This window comes from Gymnoscopelus microlampas, assembly GCF_963454915.1.
Source record: "Gymnoscopelus microlampas genome assembly, chromosome: 9".
In the NCBI taxonomy this organism is placed as follows: Eukaryota; Metazoa; Chordata; class Actinopteri; order Myctophiformes; family Myctophidae; genus Gymnoscopelus; species Gymnoscopelus microlampas.
The window spans coordinates 45,840,987-45,859,868 of NC_139946.1; the positions used below are offsets into that span (position 1 = coordinate 45,840,987).

An 18,882-nucleotide genomic window follows, 5' to 3' on the forward strand; every position below is an offset into this window, starting at 1 on the left:
ACATGAACTATGCTACTAATTTGTCTCCATAATAAAAGCACAAACCGTAATACTTTTTCTGATTTTAACAGTTTATAAACAGTATCTTTTTTTTATATATATATAAATATTACCAAAGGAATTAGTCACACATCAGTATTAATATAATACACTGTGCTCCTTTTAGGAAAACAGGAATTTAAAGGGATAGTTCACCCCCAAAATGATTTTCTTTCTCTATCTAGTATTAGTCACCCCATGGAGACTTGAATTCATGGATATGTTTCTGTTTTTGTCGCCAATAATTTGATGAATTATAGGAATGCGAAAAAAACAGCAAAATATCCATGAATTCAAGTCTCCATGGGGTGACTTAATAGATAGTCATTTTGGGGGTGAACTATCCCTTTAAGGAGAGAACTACATGGTGTCAAAGTGTGTACGGTTACAGTCCTGGAATACACACAACACAAGGCAAGATACTGTATATTTAAACTGGTTGTGTTCTGGGGGCTTTGCCTGTCTTCACACACACACTGTGTACATAACATGGTGAACACAAAGTGAGAGGGGAGGGGGGGGGTGGGGGGGTGGGGTTCAGACAGAGTTATAGCGATATTGCTATGACACGGCCTCTTCAAAGTGCAACGTTAAAAGTTTAAAAGATCCCTGGCTAATAAGCCTTAATACATTATAATTGCCCTCTATAACTAAAATGTAAAATGAAAAGCACCTTAAATATTTAATTTATTTTAGAAACGGCTAATCTTTTACTCAAGGGGGACAATGCCATTTGCAATTTGATGATGTCATTAGTCCATGCGTGGTCCAGCCTAAGGAACCTTTTGAAAGGAAAAGTCGTGCTGGATGCCGGGGACGCGTCATGACACTCATGTGTGGCAAACCTCGCACCGGAAGTTCGATGAATTACATCGCAGTGGATGGAGCCGGTTGGACCAGCTCACGAACACAAACATTATTTCTGAACGATTGCGACCTTTGTCATATAATCGGTTCAGGAATATAAAAGAAGACATATCACAGGTTGTTTTCTAATCACTTGCTTTTCGATGGTCACAGTATTGAGGCATCTAAACAGCGGCAGGTATCGTTTCTGTCTCGGAGGTATCGCGAGATTTGGTTGCCAGATGGGGGACAATCTCGCGGTACATGTGGCCGTTCAGAAACATACTTTGTGCTGTTTAGATTCCTCTATAAAATTATACAGTGTACACATTGAAAAGCAGGGAGGATTTTCCAGGGAGGAATATTTTAGCAAGGTCTCAATCGTTCAGAAATAGTGTTTGTTCATAAGCTGTCCAGCCTGCTCTCATAGGCTCCAATGTTATTTCACTGAACTTCCGGTGTGAGTGTCACCCGGTGCGACGAATCTGCCGGCTGGAATTGCAGGATAGAGAAAATGACGTCAGCGTCTCTTCCTTTAAAAAATTATTCCTTGGTCCAGGCCTATGGATTGTGTGTTTTTTAGCTAAAAAAATATATTTTAAATGCATTTTTATTAGCACATGCATTCCATAAATTCCAGAGGGCAATTATAAAGTATTAAGGCATATAAGGCTTATTTGCCAGGGATCCTTTTAAGAGATTTAGTTTTCGCCAAGCTACTTTTCATGGCACTTTTTGTCTCAGACAGCACACAATAGAGTACAGAGGTTTGGCACCCCACTAAATATTGTGGGAACAAATATTGCTTTAAATTCTTTAACACTTGTTCTGTGTGTGTGGAATATTTGTGAATTGAGTTTGTGAAACATTTGGGAGCATGAAAGTAGTGACATAATTTCCTCGAACCTCTGTAGGGGCGGTACCTCTGTACTCCATAATAATTAAGACCTTTTAAACCCCATTTATACTTTGTTGTACGACAGTGTCGCGCACCGAAGATAGCAGATCTACAAGCTCACAAACGCCTCGTAGATGGTCTATTTTCGACATGCGACGCCATCGTACGACAAAACATAAATTGGGTACATTAGTACGACAACCGCAGATGTCCTTTGCCATAAACTGGTCACTATTACTTTGCTCAAAACTGTGCAAAATATAGATAAAGATTTTGCTTCGTCTGAATTCACATCTAAGGGACCGTATAACATTGATAATAGTTCTCCTAAAGAAATGTTTGTAGTAAAAAATACCCTTTTCTTCAAGTGTTGAACCTTACATACATAGATAACCTAACCCTCACACTGACCTGCTATACAAACGGTTAAAAGCAACAAAACGCTCTATGCTTGCCCTAGTAGTAATAATAACTGAGGTATAATTATGTTTAAGTTTTCATAATAGAACACTATCAATTCCATAACTTTAGTAATGTGTATTTTTGCATAAGTGGCTTAACTTTATTATTTATAGACAGTCCCTAAGTTGTTGCTGCATAAAGTCTCTCTCAGCCAATAAATAGAACAGTAAAAACGCAGTGCTTCAATCTAGCCTACAGAGGGCGGTGTAGGTCAGAGTGTGTTCCAAAAATTGTTATGGCATCATAGTTACTAACATAAGAGCATTTAAATACAGCAAAAAAATAACTAAACGAAACAAAAACCTATTTATCCTTATAAATAACAAGCAAATATATTTTTTGATTGTCAAAGCCAATCTGCGGAACATTGGCTGACTGCAGCTATTACCCCAAACAAGACAACTTTGAGATGAACTTAACTAGTGAAGTGCAAGCAGTGGTGTTGAAGTAAATACTAAATACAGTTACTCTTCAAGTTCTAGTACAATTTAGCTATTTTTGAAAGAGTTTGGTTTTTGGTACTGTAAGTATAATTTTGATGTCAATACTTTTGTACTTTTAGTGAACAAAAAAGGTTGAATGCAGGCGTTTTACCAGTGGTGTAAAGTGACTAAGTGCATGTCCACAAGTACCGTACTTAAGTCAAATTTTGAGGTATTTTTACTTTACTGGAGTATTTCCAAATCATTACTTTTACTTCTACTCCACCACATCTCAGAGGCAAATATTGTACTTTTACTCCACTACAATTATTTGAAAACTTTAGTTACTAGTTACTTTGTAGATTTTGATTATTACAACAAAACCACTTCAGACCTATACTTCGGCCATTTGAAAATAGCCGATCTACAAGCTCACAACGCGTCGCGAAGCGACACGTTGTGAGCTTGTAGATCTGCTATTTTCAAAGGATTTGTATAGATTTTATCTTTTTTATAGATATTTGAAAACTTGTGAATTGGGACCTTCTGCATAATGAGTACTTTTTCTTTTAGTACTTTAAGTACATTCTGATACCAATACTTTTGTACTGTCACTCAAGTAAATTTGGAATTCCAGACTTTTACTTGTAACGGACTTACTACATTGCAGTATTGATACTTTTACTTAAGTCAAATATCTGAGTATTTTCTAATGTTGTGGTATTGCTACTTTTAATTAAGTAAAAAAGTATTTCTTCCACCACTGGGTGCAGGTTTGAGCAGGTTTCTCTTACCAGTATGACAGAGTACATCTAGACGAAGACCGAACACTTCTAAATGGAAATGAACACAATGCAACACACCTGACACAGCACTCATCTCTATGGAATCAACTCATAAACACTGCGGGTGCGTTCGGAAATACGCTCAACTGTCAAGACAGCTCTGGCGGTGACGTCATAGTGTGCACGAGTTCAGTCGATCTTTACGAAACGGTCAGCTAAAACGACACATCTTGTACCTGTAGTTTGGGCCAGGTGCTGGACATCAAGGCAAGAATGGCGCAACGTATCGACCTATAAGGTCGAAACGTGACGGCATTAATACAGTACGTTTTAGGAGCTTTAAACCAGAGTGCGGATGTTTTACCTTTCTCCTTGAAAACAACACACCTTGCCTGAGGAGGGTGTGTGGTGCAGTGGTTGTTAATCTGTGGCCCCCGGGCCCACTGGTGGGCCGTGAGGGCATTGCAAGTGGGCCCCCGAATAAAAAATGACATGGGACCCTCACTGCTTCCCATACCTGCCCCACGCACCTGGTGTCTGGATGATAAACTGGCAGTAAACCGGCAGCTACTGGCAGTAGCACTGGCGTTGTCTAGCTGGCCTCGCCTTGTTTAGCACGCATTTAGCCTTGTCAAACACACATTTAGCAATTCATTATTTCACTCATTTTTGTTTTCGGTTTTCATCAGTATTTGCAATCAACGCACAAGACACAAGTCTGCCTCTGAGCAGGGTCAGTAAGTGTGCGCACTCAGTGCACCTAGAGCGCAGTGCGCTGAATTCCCCAACAGCAGTGCACCACCGAGCGCCTTGAATTTCAAACGACAACGCACCGAACGCTTTGAATTTCAAACGACAACGCACCGAACGCTTTGAATTTCTGAACGACATCGCACAGAGCGCTCTGAATTGTCCAACGACCAGAGAGCACTCCAGCACTCTCAGTGCGTATTTCCCGACACACCCTATGCCTGTGCAGACTGCTTTACAATAATAGTCTTAAGGAATTACTACGCAAGGAAAGTGTACTATATATATATATCTCTATTGAATAGAAACAAAAATACTTGCACTTTAAATCTACATCTTACCTATTCATATACATAATTTCATGTGTGATATCTATATATATATATATATATATATATATATATATAATATATTTCATAACAAAAATTATAATAGGAATTATACAGATAATATAAAGTTTTATCAAACATGGAAGCTGTTAAAAAATTAAGACATGGAAGGAGAGGGCCTATCGTGTCGGCCTATTTGCAAGCAGTGTTTGGAGCCATGAGGGTTCGGTACCATACTGTGTGTGTGTGTGTGTGTGTGTGTGTGTGTGTGTGTGTGTGTGTGTGTGTGTGTGTGTGTGTGTGTGTGTGTGTGTGTGTGTGTGTGTGTGTGTGTGTGTGTGTACAGGAAGAGAGGTCACCTAAGCCTGGGCACCTCAGTGTGAAATTGATATTTTTTTTCCAAATGTGGAAAAAAGTCTAGAAAAAAAGTATACTTTTGGAAATGGTCTGAAGTAATGCATGATGTGAACATGCATGTTACATCATTGTCAGACCTAAATCTACCCTTCAACGTATTGTTTCGTATGTTCATAATGACTGGCTAACCACAGGTTTGTAGCTATTTGTAGCAATTGTTGAAATATTAGGTCTTAAATGTTCAAATCATGTACATACTTCACCTTATTTCAGTATTTCAAAACATACACTTATTCATAGTTTTTTTACATTTTGAAAAATATTAGGTGCCTGGACTTCTCACGTGCTCACTCTTCCGGTTACCGTGTGTGTGTGTGTGTGTGTGTGTGTGTGTGTGTGTGTGTGTGTGTGTGTGTGTGTGTGTGTGTGTGTGTGTGTGTGTGTGTGTGTGTGTGTGTGTGTGTGTGTGTGGGTGGGTGGGTGGGTGGATGGGTGGGTGGGTGGGTGGGTGTGTGGGTGGTGGTGTGTGTGTGTGTGTGTGTGTGTGTGTGTGTGTGTGTGTGTGTGTGTGGGTGGGGTTGTGTGTGTGTGCGAGTGTGTGTCCAGTACACGTGTAGCATCATGTGACAGAGGTGCTGAAGCTATTGGACAAACCGAGGGGTTAATACGTCGTAGAGGACAGAAATAAGGTCACGGGGTCACACATACGTGTCACAAGTGTCAGCTTCCCTGTTCACTTCCGTCCTATGAGAGCAAAGGGGCGGAGCCTCTCATTGCGGCACAACAATGACACGCTTGGCTTTCAACGCATTCTGAAGCTTGGAGTTCAATATTGGTGAACTTTGCCCCCCGGACTTCAACCAATAGTATAGAAGGGCTGTGGTTGGTTAACCCCACTTGGCAGCCATTTTGCTTGTAGTTTTCTTTCATCGAGCCGACACCAGTGTAAGTCAAATGAACTACTCACCAGAAAACAAGCACCAAGCCAGCCAGCACTGCCCACAACCCTGCAACACAGCATGTGAAATAACTGCCACGTCTGACGCCTCGTCGGCTTTGCGTCGGCTACAACACTTCTGGCGCCGGTTATGTGACCGCGCCCTAATTCTGAAGCTTCATTTATTCTCTGTAGTATGACTGTGTTGTTTGCCAAAAAAGGACAGACCATCCATCCACCATCTATCCATCTTCAACCGCTAATCCGGAGTCGGGTCGCGGGGGCAACAGTTCCGGCAGAGCTTCCCTTTCCTGGGCATTAGTCACTTCCTCCTGGGGGGATCCCGAGGCGTTCCAAGGCCAGCGTGGAGATATAATCCCCCCCCCCTCCCCCCATCTGGTCTTTGGTATGCCCCGGGACCCCCTCCCAGTGGGACATGCAGTGAGGACCTCCCTAGGGAGACGCTCGGGACGCATCCGTACTGGATGCCTGAACCACCATAACTGGCTCCTTTCCAAGTGAAGGAGCAGCATTTCCACTCCCGAGTCGCTCCAGGGTGAATGGACTTCTCACCCTATCCCTAAGGGAAAACACGTCAGCCGCCCGTGGGTGAAAACTCATTTCGGACACTTGTATCCGCCATCGTATTCCGTCGGTCATGACTACAGTCGTACTACAGAGAATAAATGTAGGCTCGAGAGCTGGAGGGTATAGGAGCACTAGAACTAACCACCACTACTATCACTACAGGGCGGTCTCTTTCAGGTCGTTGAGGTTTGGCATACGGGATCGGGACGGGCGCCTGAAGCCGCCGTGCCCGTTTTGGCCTCCTCCTCCTCCCTTGATGCCCAGCTGCTCCGGGTAAGGGTTGCCCTCGGCGCGGCCCAGGGCCGACGGGTGCCAGCCCCCCCCCTCCAGCTGCGCGGGGTGCTGCGGGTAGGCCGACTGGCGGCTCTTCAGCTGCGGCGTGCTGAGTCCTGAGTGAAAGCCGCCTTTGGCCGAGGCCGAGTTGCCGTGGGGCTGGAAGCGCATGTCGGACTGCTGGGCCGCCTGGTTGGAGGACGACGAGGACGAGGTGAGGTGCAGGAGCTTGCGCAGAGAGCGCAGCGGCTGACTCTGGAGAAAGGAGAGAGACAGACAGACAGGGGCGTCACGGCCATTCACTGTGCGTACGACGCGACACCCTCACTCTCACAGATCCGTGATTTCATACCCCCCACTTTTAAAAAAAATGAAAAATAAAAACATTTTTTTTGATAATAAATCGGTAAAATCAGGCAAAAATAATAATTAAATAACCTAACCCTAAAACAAAAACAAAAACAAAAAAGTAACCAATAAAGTAACCAAAACACGGAAAAAAAAACTAACAAAATCCGCCCAAAAAAAAACGCAAAATTTGGAAAATACAAAATGTGTTTACATTTGACAGTTACAAATGTTTTTCACGATTTTTTAAAAATAGCAGATCTACAAGCCGCGCTATGAGCTTGTATATCTGCTATTTTTGAATAGCCAAAGTGTAAAATAAGGGGTATAGTAAAGTCCATCCTCCCCACCTTCTGAGAGCCTGTGACGTCCCTGGAGACAGAGAGAGGCATTTAGAGCAGTGTTTCAGCTACCGGGGGGTCCGGCCCCTCCTTTGAGGTTAGTTAGGAGCTAACCTCGCGTCACCACCAGGCTTTCCACCATGGAGGAAAGCCTGCTATTCATTCTCAAACTGAACTGTGTGATCCGGGTTTAGAAAAAAGGTGGTAGTGGGTTCCGGTCAAATTTTTTTTTGTTCCCCACATAATGCGAATCAATTCGTTAAGTCATTGAGCCGATCTACAAGCTCACAACGCTTCATGGACGCGACACATTTTTGACAAAGAGTCTCCTTTGTGTCTCCTTCCGGAACCGATGCCTACCGGTTCGCTGGTCATCAAATGATTGACATATCCATGACTTCAAGTCTCCATGGGGTGACTAATCGATAGCAAAAAAGTCATGTTTGGGGTGATCTATCTCTTTAATGCAGTGGTTCTCAAACTTTTTCGTGCCAAGGACCCCCAAATAGACACTTATTAGCCCACGGACCCCCATTTGAAAAGATAAGCCAGGGACCCTCATAATAGAAGATTTTTACGGCTCTCTAGCAGTGATTTTCAACCATTTTAATTTTAAGGACCCCCCAGTTTGACATGCATTAGGCTACGGACCCCCATTTAATGGCATGTATGTCTCTGGGACCCCAATTCATATTGTAAAATCAATGTTAATTTAATTTAGTGTACACATGGAACCAAATGGACCCTAACGGGTCCATTTGGTTCCATTTGTACACTCTCAGAGTTACAGACCCATAAGGGTCCATTTGGTTCCTGTCCATCATTTAGCTGGGGACCCCCTGGAACCCCCTCAAGTACCCCTGGGGGTCCCCGGACCCCACTTTGAGAACCAATGCTTTAATGTAATTCTCAGTTACAGATCCGTAACCCCTAGTAGTCCCTATGGACCACCGCTGTATAGTCCCCTGACCAGACAGACATTGAGAACCAGTGCAAACAGCAGAGCTCAGCATAAATCCTCTGGGGCATGGTCCGCGCCAAGCTCAATATTTGTGAGGGCGCGTACAGTACAGTACAGTAAAGTACAGTACCTAGTGTACTGCACTGTTCATGACTGGGCATGGGGAACTGTTTCACATTGACATTCACCATGGCAGTAAAACGCTGACTCAGCTGTTTCTATCCTCACACTTGGCCAATATAATGAGCTCTGTGTGATTTTAACTTGCATTTGAGGAGCGAGCCTGCAGTCCTCCTGACTGAGAGGGGGGAGGTGTATTCCACAGCACGACGAGCAGGGGTGTAAAGTAACTAAGTACATTTACTCAAGTACTGTACTTTTTTTTTTTAAAACAATTTTGAGGTATTTTTTACTTTACTGGAGTATTTCCATTTTTTTTCTATTTTTACTTCTACTCCACTACATCTCAGAGGCAAATATTGTACTTTTACTCCACTACAATTATTTGAAAACTTTAGTTACTAGTTACTTTGCAGATATAAATTATTATCTTATAAAACATGCATTAACCACTTAGCCCTATTTTATACATAGGCTATTTTCAAACATTTTTGTACTTTTACTTTTGGTACTTTAAGTATATTTTGATGCCAATACTTTTGTACTTTTACTCAAGTAACATTTTGCACACAGGCCTTTTACTTGTAACAGAGTATTTTTAGATTATGGTATTGCTCCTTTTACTTAAGTAAAATATCCGAGTACTTCTTCCACCACTGGGAGTACCTGAGAGTGAGATTCTGACACTTTCTCAGGCTGCCAGTCGTTGTCCCGGTCCCTGTCCCTGTCCCGTGACTGGTCCCGCTCCCGGCTCTTGTCACGGCTCCGGTGACGTCCGCTCTGGTGCCCCGAGGACCTGGACGACTTCTGCATGACCCCGTGGTCCGCCCCGTCACTGGCACTCTGCTGCCACAAAACCACAGAGAATCATTATACCCAGAATATATATATAATATATATATAAACCCTCGAACGCACACACACACACACACACACACACACACACACACACACACACACACACACACACACACACACACACACACACACACACACACACACACACACACACACACACACACACACTGAGCATGCACCCCTGAGCACAGCCCTAACCCCAAGCAGATGAGACTGTTATACCTGGTATCTGCATTAACCAGTGATTTCCATTTTCTGGTTTAGTGTTGCTGTCGGGGCAGAAACCTCTTATCTCCATATTTTAACTTTTTGTGCTTTTTTCATAAATTAACGCCCTACTTGATCATACTACAGCGTCACACAAAAGCATCAAAAGTAGCAGATCTACAAGCTCAAAACTCTGCTACTTTTGAATTTGTTTTTTGGACATAATGAGGTTTCCTATCTGACAGAGACAAAATCTTCTTTACAAAATATCAGTAAAAACATTGGTAATTGTTAGGCATGTAACGATTTATCCTAAATCGATTCAAATCGATTCAAACTGGTGACAATTTATATCGATTTAATAAAGAATGTATCGCGATGCAAACAGCAGAGGGCACAATCTAGACAAGACAAAAAAAGAAAAGAAAATACAGGATCTTTGTAAGAGAATTGATAAAAAAATAGTTTTCAGTTATTTGCTTCTGTATTAAAAAGAGGATAAGAGAAAACAGTATTGTAAAAAAAAAAAAAGAGAAGAGAAGAAAATACTGGATTTGTGTAGGAAAAATTTGTCTGGAAAATAATGTTGTGTTTAAAAAAAGAGTGACAAATCGTATCGTGAACCTAGTATTGTGAGTTGAGTGCATCGTTACAGTGCGCCTAGTAATTGGTCTAGGACTCTCCAAGTGGGGGGCTATAACATAGTCTCACCATGGTGTTAGGGTACAGCACACTCAGAAGGGCACAGTAGTGGATAGGTGTGTGACTTTGGATTTAGTTCCAGCTGACAGTGGGAGCATGCAAACACCGTACATAATCTTAATCTTGATCTCTCTGCACCTCAAACTGTTCATCCAAGCCTGGGGCGAAACCCCCTCTCTTTTCCCCCGTTCATTACCTGAGACATGCTGTTAGACATGGAGCTGAGATTAGTAGTATTTGATCATAATTATCCCACACACATCTACTGAAGTCAGAACTCACTCACCAGAACCACAAGTTTTCTCATGAATTAAAACTTTTTGATTTATCCAAGTTGGACTTAACTTGTTAGCCTTTTGCACACCTACAAAGGCGACAGGTGCGTAGGAGAAGACCAAACCACTGCCAAAAATAACTGAAAGAAAAAACTCCCGCACACTGTCTTCAAATGCAAGAGAACAGTTTTGATGGGAACATTTTTATTGCATTTGAAGACAGAGTGCAGGAGTTTTATCTTTCAATCCAATTTGGACTTTGTGGAAATAGTGGAAGGCACTCTGTTGTAACTATATTTTATAAGTATCGTATACTTAAAAGTATAAACTATTGTCCACTTTCAACCTTTTTGGGCATGTCATTATAGGCAAAAATGGGGAAAAAAGGAGCAAACATAGCTGATCTACAAGTTCGAAATGCGTTGTGAGCTTGTAGATCGGCTATTTCGTTCCATGACGAAGTATATAGGGTTTAAGTGGTTAAAATTAAATATTTCATACGCAATATAGTTCTGCTGTAGATGGCTCTGGCTTGTTTAGTTCTGTATTTTCTAATTACACCACACAGTTTATCATGAAATTATTAATATGACACCCTTGAAGATGATTTTGGATTAAGAAACAAGTTGATTAATGTGGTTGTTAGTGCATGCAACAGCACAGGGTTTAGACACGAACATGGAGTTAGAGGGATGGGCAGAAACCCTGTATCTTTCACATTTCCCTGTTTATGGGTCTTTTTTCTTTATAAATTAATGTTCTACTTTGTTGTACCACAGTGTCCCATAAAAGTAATGTAAATAGCCGATCTATTAGCTCACAAAGTGTTGCATCGTGATGCTTTGTGAGCTTGTAGATCTTCTATTTTTGAAATAAAAGTCTGTCTGTGGGTTTTTATGAATATGAATCCAAGGAAAAATGATTAACAAGAGCTTGTGACTAAATAATAAGTACACTGGATGGAATATGAGAACGCTCGCCCCAAAACACACTCGCCCCCGGGGTCAAATCCGGGACCTTGGAACGGTCGCCAGAAGGCATTCCTAAACATAACCGCTGTAAAACTATGCCTAAACCTAACCTTAATGTAACCTCAGTAAACCTAACCTTAAACGTAACCTCAGTAAACCTAACCTTAAACGTAACCTCAGTAAAACTATGCCTAAACCTAATTCCTAAACTTAACCTCTGTAAAACTAAGCCTAAACCTAACCCTATTCCTAACCTTAAAAGGCAAGACCACTAGAAATCAAAAATAATTGCTCCATTGATTAGGAATTGATAATTCGAAGTATGCTCCTCGTTGACTTACATGGTACAGTGAAACAGCTCTCAACGCCACTCTTTTAGCACGTAAACAAACGCAAACAAAGTTGATTCAGACAATATAGAACATCACCTAACCCAGTACTGTTTTTTTTTTTTTTTTAAAGATGAAAACCCGGACTGGATCCACAGATCCGGATCTTCAAATAGTAAAATCAACAGGAAGTTGACATTTTTATTAAAAGAACAAACAATACAGGGTTTGGTGATGTTCTATATTGTCTGCATGATCTTTGTTTGTGTTCATTTACTTTCTAAAAGAGTGACTTGAGATATGTTGTATGTAAAGTCAATGAGGAGCATATTTTGGATTATCAATTTCAATGAATGGAGCAATAATTTTTTTATTTCTTGTCCACCAGGAGTTACATCATGGCAAGGTAACTACACAACCCAAACCTCTACCAAAGTGGTCTTGCCCTTTAACCTCAGTAAAACCAATACAAGAACCGCGCGGGGGGGGGAAGCAGTCCGCGAAAAAAAATCGGGGCGAGTGTGTTTTGGGGCGAGCGTTCCGGTTACCCGCTGGAGCCACCGAGTTTTGGACATACAAGGTTTCCGCCCGACGGAACGGCGACATGTTAGAGACCATAAAAACATGTCTTGTACCATCATGGGAGAGGACAACACAGGGAGAACTCGCATGGAGGAGCTATGCTTTATGCTAGTCTTTGAGTTAAAGAGGGGGAAAAGAGATTTCTTGATGACGGGAGGACCACCTCCATCTGGGTTCTCCATCTGCAATACAAGAGCAACATGAACTCCACACAGGAAAACAGCACTGTGGAGCAGAGGTCTTCACTGGTTAGGGGGGCAGTGTTAGCCTGACACTCAGCCTGAATTTTCATTTTGTTTCACACCATTATTCAGTCTGAAAGGCCTCTCCGTGCAGACGGTTTCTGAGATGGGGGCGTTGCCAAAGTGGGACTCTTTGGCGTTTGGTTCATACTGGATTATCCCGATCCCGATTGGGTCGTTTAGATTTGCAAACGATAAAACACTGCCTTCTACAGCGTCAACAGACCCTGAATGCGAGGCTAGCGATTTCAGCAGCTGGAGCCAGGCTAGGGCAGTGTTGATTTTGACAGCAAATTTGATTTGATTCGGTTTTAGTCATAGTCTTTTGAATCAAATTCCATTTTGTTTTAGCCATATTTTAGTCATCTGAAATGTTTTACTGTTAGTCTAGTTTTAGTCTACTAAATATCATAAGATTAATAGTGGATTAAATCTACAGTTGATTTAGTCGACTAAAATGTATTTTGGCGATGCTATTTTCAGAGCGCAACACCCAAGCACAACCAAACCTAAAAGGACTTGTCTTTCAGTTCTACTGGATCTCTTCTCCACCCTTCCTAACATTTTAGTCTAGTTTTTATTTGTTGACGAAATTGTCAATATATTTAGTCTTGGTTTTAGTCATCATAGCTTAGTTTTGCGATCTCTCTATATAGAGCTTAACCACTTAAGCTCTATATATATTTCGGCTATTTGAAAATAGCAGATATACAAGCTCAAAAGCTCACACATTGTGAGCTTGTAGATCTGCTATTTTCAAAAGATTTTTATACATGTTGAACTTGTGAAATGGGACATTCTGCATAATGAGTACTTTTACTTTTAGTTCTTTAAGTATATTTTGATGCCAATACTTTTTGTACTTTTACTCTAGTAAATTTTGATTACCGAACTTTTACTTATTTCTACACTGCAGTATTGATACAAAAAAATGTGAGTATTTTTTCCACCACTGCAAATCGCATCTTGTGTTCATTAGGGGAGTGGGGCCGTCATTTTGGACCCGTGAAGACCTCTACTTTGGAAGGATACAACAAGGAACCAGTACCACACACAAAGAGTTACTGGCACACAGACAGTTTGACAGTGTGTAACCAGGGTTGGATTTGCTTGTATTGGTGGGATGGCTGAGGGGTCCGTCTACAATACAAGCTCAAAGACGATGTACAAGTCACAACCCGTCACGATGCGATGCATTTGCGACGTGTGAGATTGTAGATTGCTTCACTACTTGTCGTATATGAGCTTAAGTGATTAAGATAATGTCTTCACACACACACACACACACACACACACACACACACACACACACACACACACACACAGACAGACAGACAGAGGTGTGTGTGTGTGTGTGTGTGTGTGTGTGTGACAGGGTGACATACACACAAACACTTGGCTCACTGACTCTCACTAAGTGACAGACATGCTGTAGCACTCACTCACCTGCTGGGACTTTTTCTTTTTCTTCTTTATTGCTCTGAAGAAGCCCTGCTTTTCCTTCTCTTTGGTTGGCTCTGGTGGGTTCAGAACTACAGGATCCGGACCAGGCCTAGAGGAAGGGAATGAAGGATCCAAATGACACTTCACTCGTAACAAAGAGTCTGACGGTTTTCAGAACTGGTACTGATTTGCAGGGGTGGAAAAAGTACTACATTTTTTTTTACTTAAGTAAAAGTGTCAATACTGCAATGTAGAAATACCCCATTACAAGTAAAAGTCCGGAATTAAAAATGTACTCGAGTAAAAGTACAAAAGTATTGACATCAAAATATACTTAAAGTACCAAAAGTAAAAGTACTCATTATGTACTCATCAGGGAAACATATACATCTTAATTTAAGTCTTTCAGCCCTTCATCACATTATCTTTTAATGAGCACAAATTCAATCATGACAACAGATAAACATTGACCACTGGGGCATGGGTGAAAGTCATCTTATTAGCAAATTCCATAAATCTATTTGGGGTCCTCAACAGGAACATGTTTGTTTCTGCCCTAGAACGAGATGTGTATTTACAGTACCAAGGGTCGAAGGCTGACTGTCGTTTGGAGTGGTTGGACAGGCCGCTGGGCTCCCCGGGCACACTGGAGCCTCGGCCCTGGTTCCTGGGGTCATGGAAGGAGTTGTCCGGCCGTGGAGATGGTACTGTTACAAAAACACAAGTACGGGTGCAACACTTAACACATTCCCCCAGAAAACAAGCTTAACAGAAAACAGAAAACACACTAGTACAGAGCCCTGAGGGACTCCGGGTTTAAGTGGTTAAAAGGCCCTGTCAGGTTAAACCAACCTCTGTAGAAGCTGCCCACCCTCCTGGGCATGGAGTCACTGTACATGATGCGGTTCTCCTTGGACGCCCCTCCGTCCTCTGGCTGGCCGTCGTGGTACATCCCCATCTGACTCATCATAACAACACAATAACACACTAAGTGAGACAGAGAGACTTCAATATGCTTCCTACAATATTATACAATCATAAATACATCATATTTAAAAAGGGGCATGAAAACCCCTATAGGGTCTTATCTTGTCGTGTGTTTTTCAATTCTTGGAGACACACACACATGGGTATTTATTTGGAGGGCTTGACAGGGTCCGCCATTGTCTTAGTCAGACGCAGTAGTTTTTTTAACATGAACTTGAAAACAAGCTACAAATTCAGCCTAGGGTTTCACACATGTCCCTTTAAGTGTTTAAATCATAATGTCCTACGCTGTCAGCCTCGACTACATCATTATAAAGCAGCCAGTCACATCACAGGGAAGCAAAGCACAATGACCAGCTACAGGCAGAGAGAGGGAGAGAGGAGAGAGAGAGAGAGAGAGAGAGAGAGAGAGAGAGAGAGAGAGAGAGAGAGAGAGAGAGAGAGAGAGAGAGAGAGAGAGAGAGAGAGAGAGAGAGATGATGAGAGCAGTCTCCACCCACGGCCTCAGCAGCACTCTCAGAGCGTTGCTTTATGAGTTGGGCTGAACGTGTGTGTGTGTGTGTGTGTGTGTGTGTGTGTGTGTGTGTGTGTGTGTGTGTGTGTGTGTGTGTGTGGGGGCCGAGGTGGAACGGCCTGTGAAGTCCCACCTCGCTCTTTTGCCGCTGCCTGTGGAAGGAGGCGGTGAAGGGGTCCCTGATGGGGGGGGGGGGGGGGGGTGACCAAGCATAGCATAGGGGGGGTGAGCTTTGTGACACAGCAGCATGCATACAGGGGTGTGTGTGTGTGTGTGTGTGTGTGTGTGTGTGTGTGTGTGTGTGTGTGTGTGTGTGTGTGTGTGTGTGTGTGTGTGTGTGCAAAAATGTGCACTGCGCCTTTATTTGACCTCCAGAAAGCAGAAAAATACATTGCTTTCCTGTACAAGCTGGAGTCAAAACTCAAATCTTTGCTTCTGGGGGTCCCTGGCACAAAACATTTACAGATGGGGGTCCGTGGCCAAATGTATATCAATTTAGGGGACCTTGGCATGAAAAAGGTTGAAACCCACTGGTCTAGGGGGAGGAGAGAGCGGCTGATTGATGATGACTGACTGACTGACCTCGCGTCTCCCGTCCTCGTCCCTGGACGCCCCTCCTCCTCCTCCAGAGTGGCGTGGCAGCGTGCGATGCTGCAGCTGCGGCGAGAGCATCTGGAGGCTGCTGGTCCTGCCGGGCAGCCCCCCGCCCCCCTGGCCCCCCACGTCCAGGCCCTCCCCGCCGCCGTGCGTCCTCTGGTGGTCCCGCCGCACGTACATGGAGTGACGGTGCGGCCGCTGCTGCGAGGAGAAGGGGCTGGTGTAGCCCAGGCCGTACGCCAGCGCCTCGTGTGGTGCGGAGAGGGAGTGCGGGTTGGCTCCGGCGCTCTCCGCCTGCTACAAAAAGTTAAAGTTTAGCAGACGCTCTTATCCAGAGCCACTTACTTAAGTGAGAGATCCTCAATAAGCAGACTAAAGGCACATTTCGCGTCTCGACCACCGTGTCACACGACAAAAGTAGTATCAAAACTAAACTCTAAAGACAGATTCTGCTAACAGCCCTAAACATGTAGTGTTTTTGTTACACAGAAGCACCTGAGAGGAAGTGGACTAAGAAAGGGGGGGAGCCAAACTGAGTTCCTGTTTCTACCCAAAAAAGGAGGTGGTGCCCCTAGAGGCAAAACAAAAAAGGGAAAAACTAATTTAAATAAAAACTAGGAAAATGTATATTTTTCCTTTTTTCCTTTTTTTACCGAATGGGTTCCCAGATTGCGTCCCCCCCCCACCCAAAGCAAAGCTTTGAGTAAAAAATGTTGTTAAAAAAAATAATGTATTCAAAGATTTGCACAAATATTAACGTTAAAAAAAAGAAAATAGCAGATCTACATAGCTCATAGCATATATCTGCTATTTTTGAATAGCCAAAGTATACAATAATGGTTAAAGTGGTTAAAATGATTGTGATGCTTATTTAGCTGGGGACCCCTTGGTACCCCGCCAAGGACCCCTGGGGGTCCCCGGACCCCACTTTGAGAACCAAACATGCTATCTAAATAACATTCTGTACATTAGAAAGTAGAAACTTCTGTATAGGATATACCTGCTGATCCGAGGCTTCTTGCTGGGACTTGGCCTCCTCCGAGGCTTTGTGACGCGAGGAGGCGCGCCGGTACGATGAGTCCAGGGTGTTGCTCTCTCTCTCGGAGGAGCGCACGCCTCCTCCTCCTCCGCCGCCCCACCCGGGCGCCGCTCGCTCGCCGCGGTGGAGCGAGGGGCTGCCGGGCGCCGTCAGATCCAGGCAGCTGCTGGGGAAGTAGCGGGTGGACGAGGGCTCGTCGGGCTGCAGGTGGACCTCGTTCAGGTTGCCCACGGACTTGGCGTCGCTGAGCGTCCCGTGGCTCTTGGACAGGTTCAGGTAGGCGTACTTTAGGAGGAGGAAGGGGTCAAAGGTTACTAGAGTGAATTAAAACTAACAAAATAACTGAATTGAAGTAGAATTAAAAAACATTTGTGTTAACTGAAATAGAAATAAAAACGAGGCTTTAGAAAAAAACTAGGAAATAACTGAAACTGTATTGTATGTTGACAAAACTAACTAAAACCAACTAAAATCATAGAGAAAATATCCTTAGTTTTTGTTTTTGTCAAACACCCTAACATTTTGGTTGCATATGGAATCTATGGTCCATTTCATTAACTATGTTTTAACTTTTTCTGAACTTTTTGAATCTACCTGACAAATACCCCATGTTTTGATATAAAACTAAAACTAACACTAAAACTAATAAAAACTAAACTAAAACTAAGCCTTTTCACAAAATAAAAACTAACTAAACTACTGTAGCGAAACCGCTTAATTTGAACTAATGAAAGATAATTTCATAAAACATAATTTTTATCCCACAATTTTGCAACCCATTTTTTCACCCAGTGCCTATGCCCAAGCTGTAATCCTGGGCGCTACTCTCCCTCTGCCAGCCTGGGGAGAGCCCAGAACTGAGCTCATGCTTCCTAATGAAAAATTCTGAACTCTAATAACCTTGTTAGAGGCGTGTCCTGAGCCATGGCCCGCCTCCATGTAGCTATGGCGGTTCCTCTTGTCCCCGGACGTCAGTGTGTTGGTCTTCTCTATGAAGGAGTGGCGGTTCTGCTGCAGCCGCGAGTTGGACTTCAGGTACTTGGCCCCGGGGCCGTCCGACACCTTAACATTACAATACACAATGTAGTTGGACTTCAGGGTCGGCACTTAAGTGCCGCGCTATGAGCTTGTAGATATGCTTTGATTTGTTTTAAAATAGTGAAACATTTGTGCACATCTTTGAATACATATTTGAAAGCGATTTTCTTTTACTCCGATCTGTGCTTCTTCTGGGGGGGTCCCTGGGACAACATATTTTGAGATGGGGGTCCGTGGCCAAATACATATCATTTTGGGTGGTCCTTCACATGGAAAAGTTGGAGCACCTTTGATATAGCAAAATACGGTTAGGATTTAGAAAACATTTTTAGATATGTATTTGGCCGCGCACCCCCAGAAGCTAAGATTTGAGTTACAAATATATATATATATTCAAAGATTTGCACAGATTTTCACGATTAAAAAAGATATAGCAGATCCACAAGCTCATAGCCTGGAAACCAGACGAATCTGCCAGTGCAAAAAAAAGAAAAATAGCCCTCAGCAGATTTGGTCTGGCTAAGCTCGACTGTGATTGGATTTCCTTGCCCCCGAAGTTGTGGGGCACCAATCAAGGCCCAGTTACAAATATGGGGCGGGTTATCACCAGAGGCATTTATTTTTTTCGCCCCTTGGAAATGC

General features: G+C 43.0%; 1 protein-coding gene across 4 annotated transcripts in view; it reads right to left on the minus strand.

The window, feature by feature from the left end:
• Window positions 1–5,364: 5,364 nt before the first annotated feature.
• The window catches only part of LOC311052040 (cyclin-dependent kinase-like 5), a 102,885-nt gene continuing 89,367 nt past the window's right edge, over window positions 5,365–18,882 (minus strand). Inside the window, exons 13-21 of one of the 4 annotated variants that reach the window (XM_084066823.1) lie at window positions 18,103–18,264; window positions 17,164–17,487; window positions 16,149–16,460; window positions 14,918–15,023; window positions 14,649–14,772; window positions 14,069–14,174; window positions 12,434–12,562; window positions 9,123–9,299; window positions 5,365–6,941 (exon numbers count right to left, since the gene is read on the minus strand). In XM_084066823.1, coding sequence (XP_083922949.1) covers window positions 6,570–6,941; window positions 9,123–9,299; window positions 12,434–12,562; window positions 14,069–14,174; window positions 14,649–14,772; window positions 14,918–15,023; window positions 16,149–16,460; window positions 17,164–17,487; window positions 18,103–18,264 — 1,812 coding nt within the window. In that variant the 3' untranslated portion in view covers window positions 5,365–6,569. Of the gene's footprint in view, window positions 6,942–9,122; window positions 9,303–12,433; window positions 12,563–14,068; window positions 14,175–14,648; window positions 14,773–14,917; window positions 15,024–16,148; window positions 16,461–17,163; window positions 17,488–18,102; window positions 18,265–18,882 lie in introns of all 4 variants that reach the window. The other 3 variants (XM_084066822.1, XM_084066825.1, XM_084066824.1) reach the window with 3 other exon arrangements.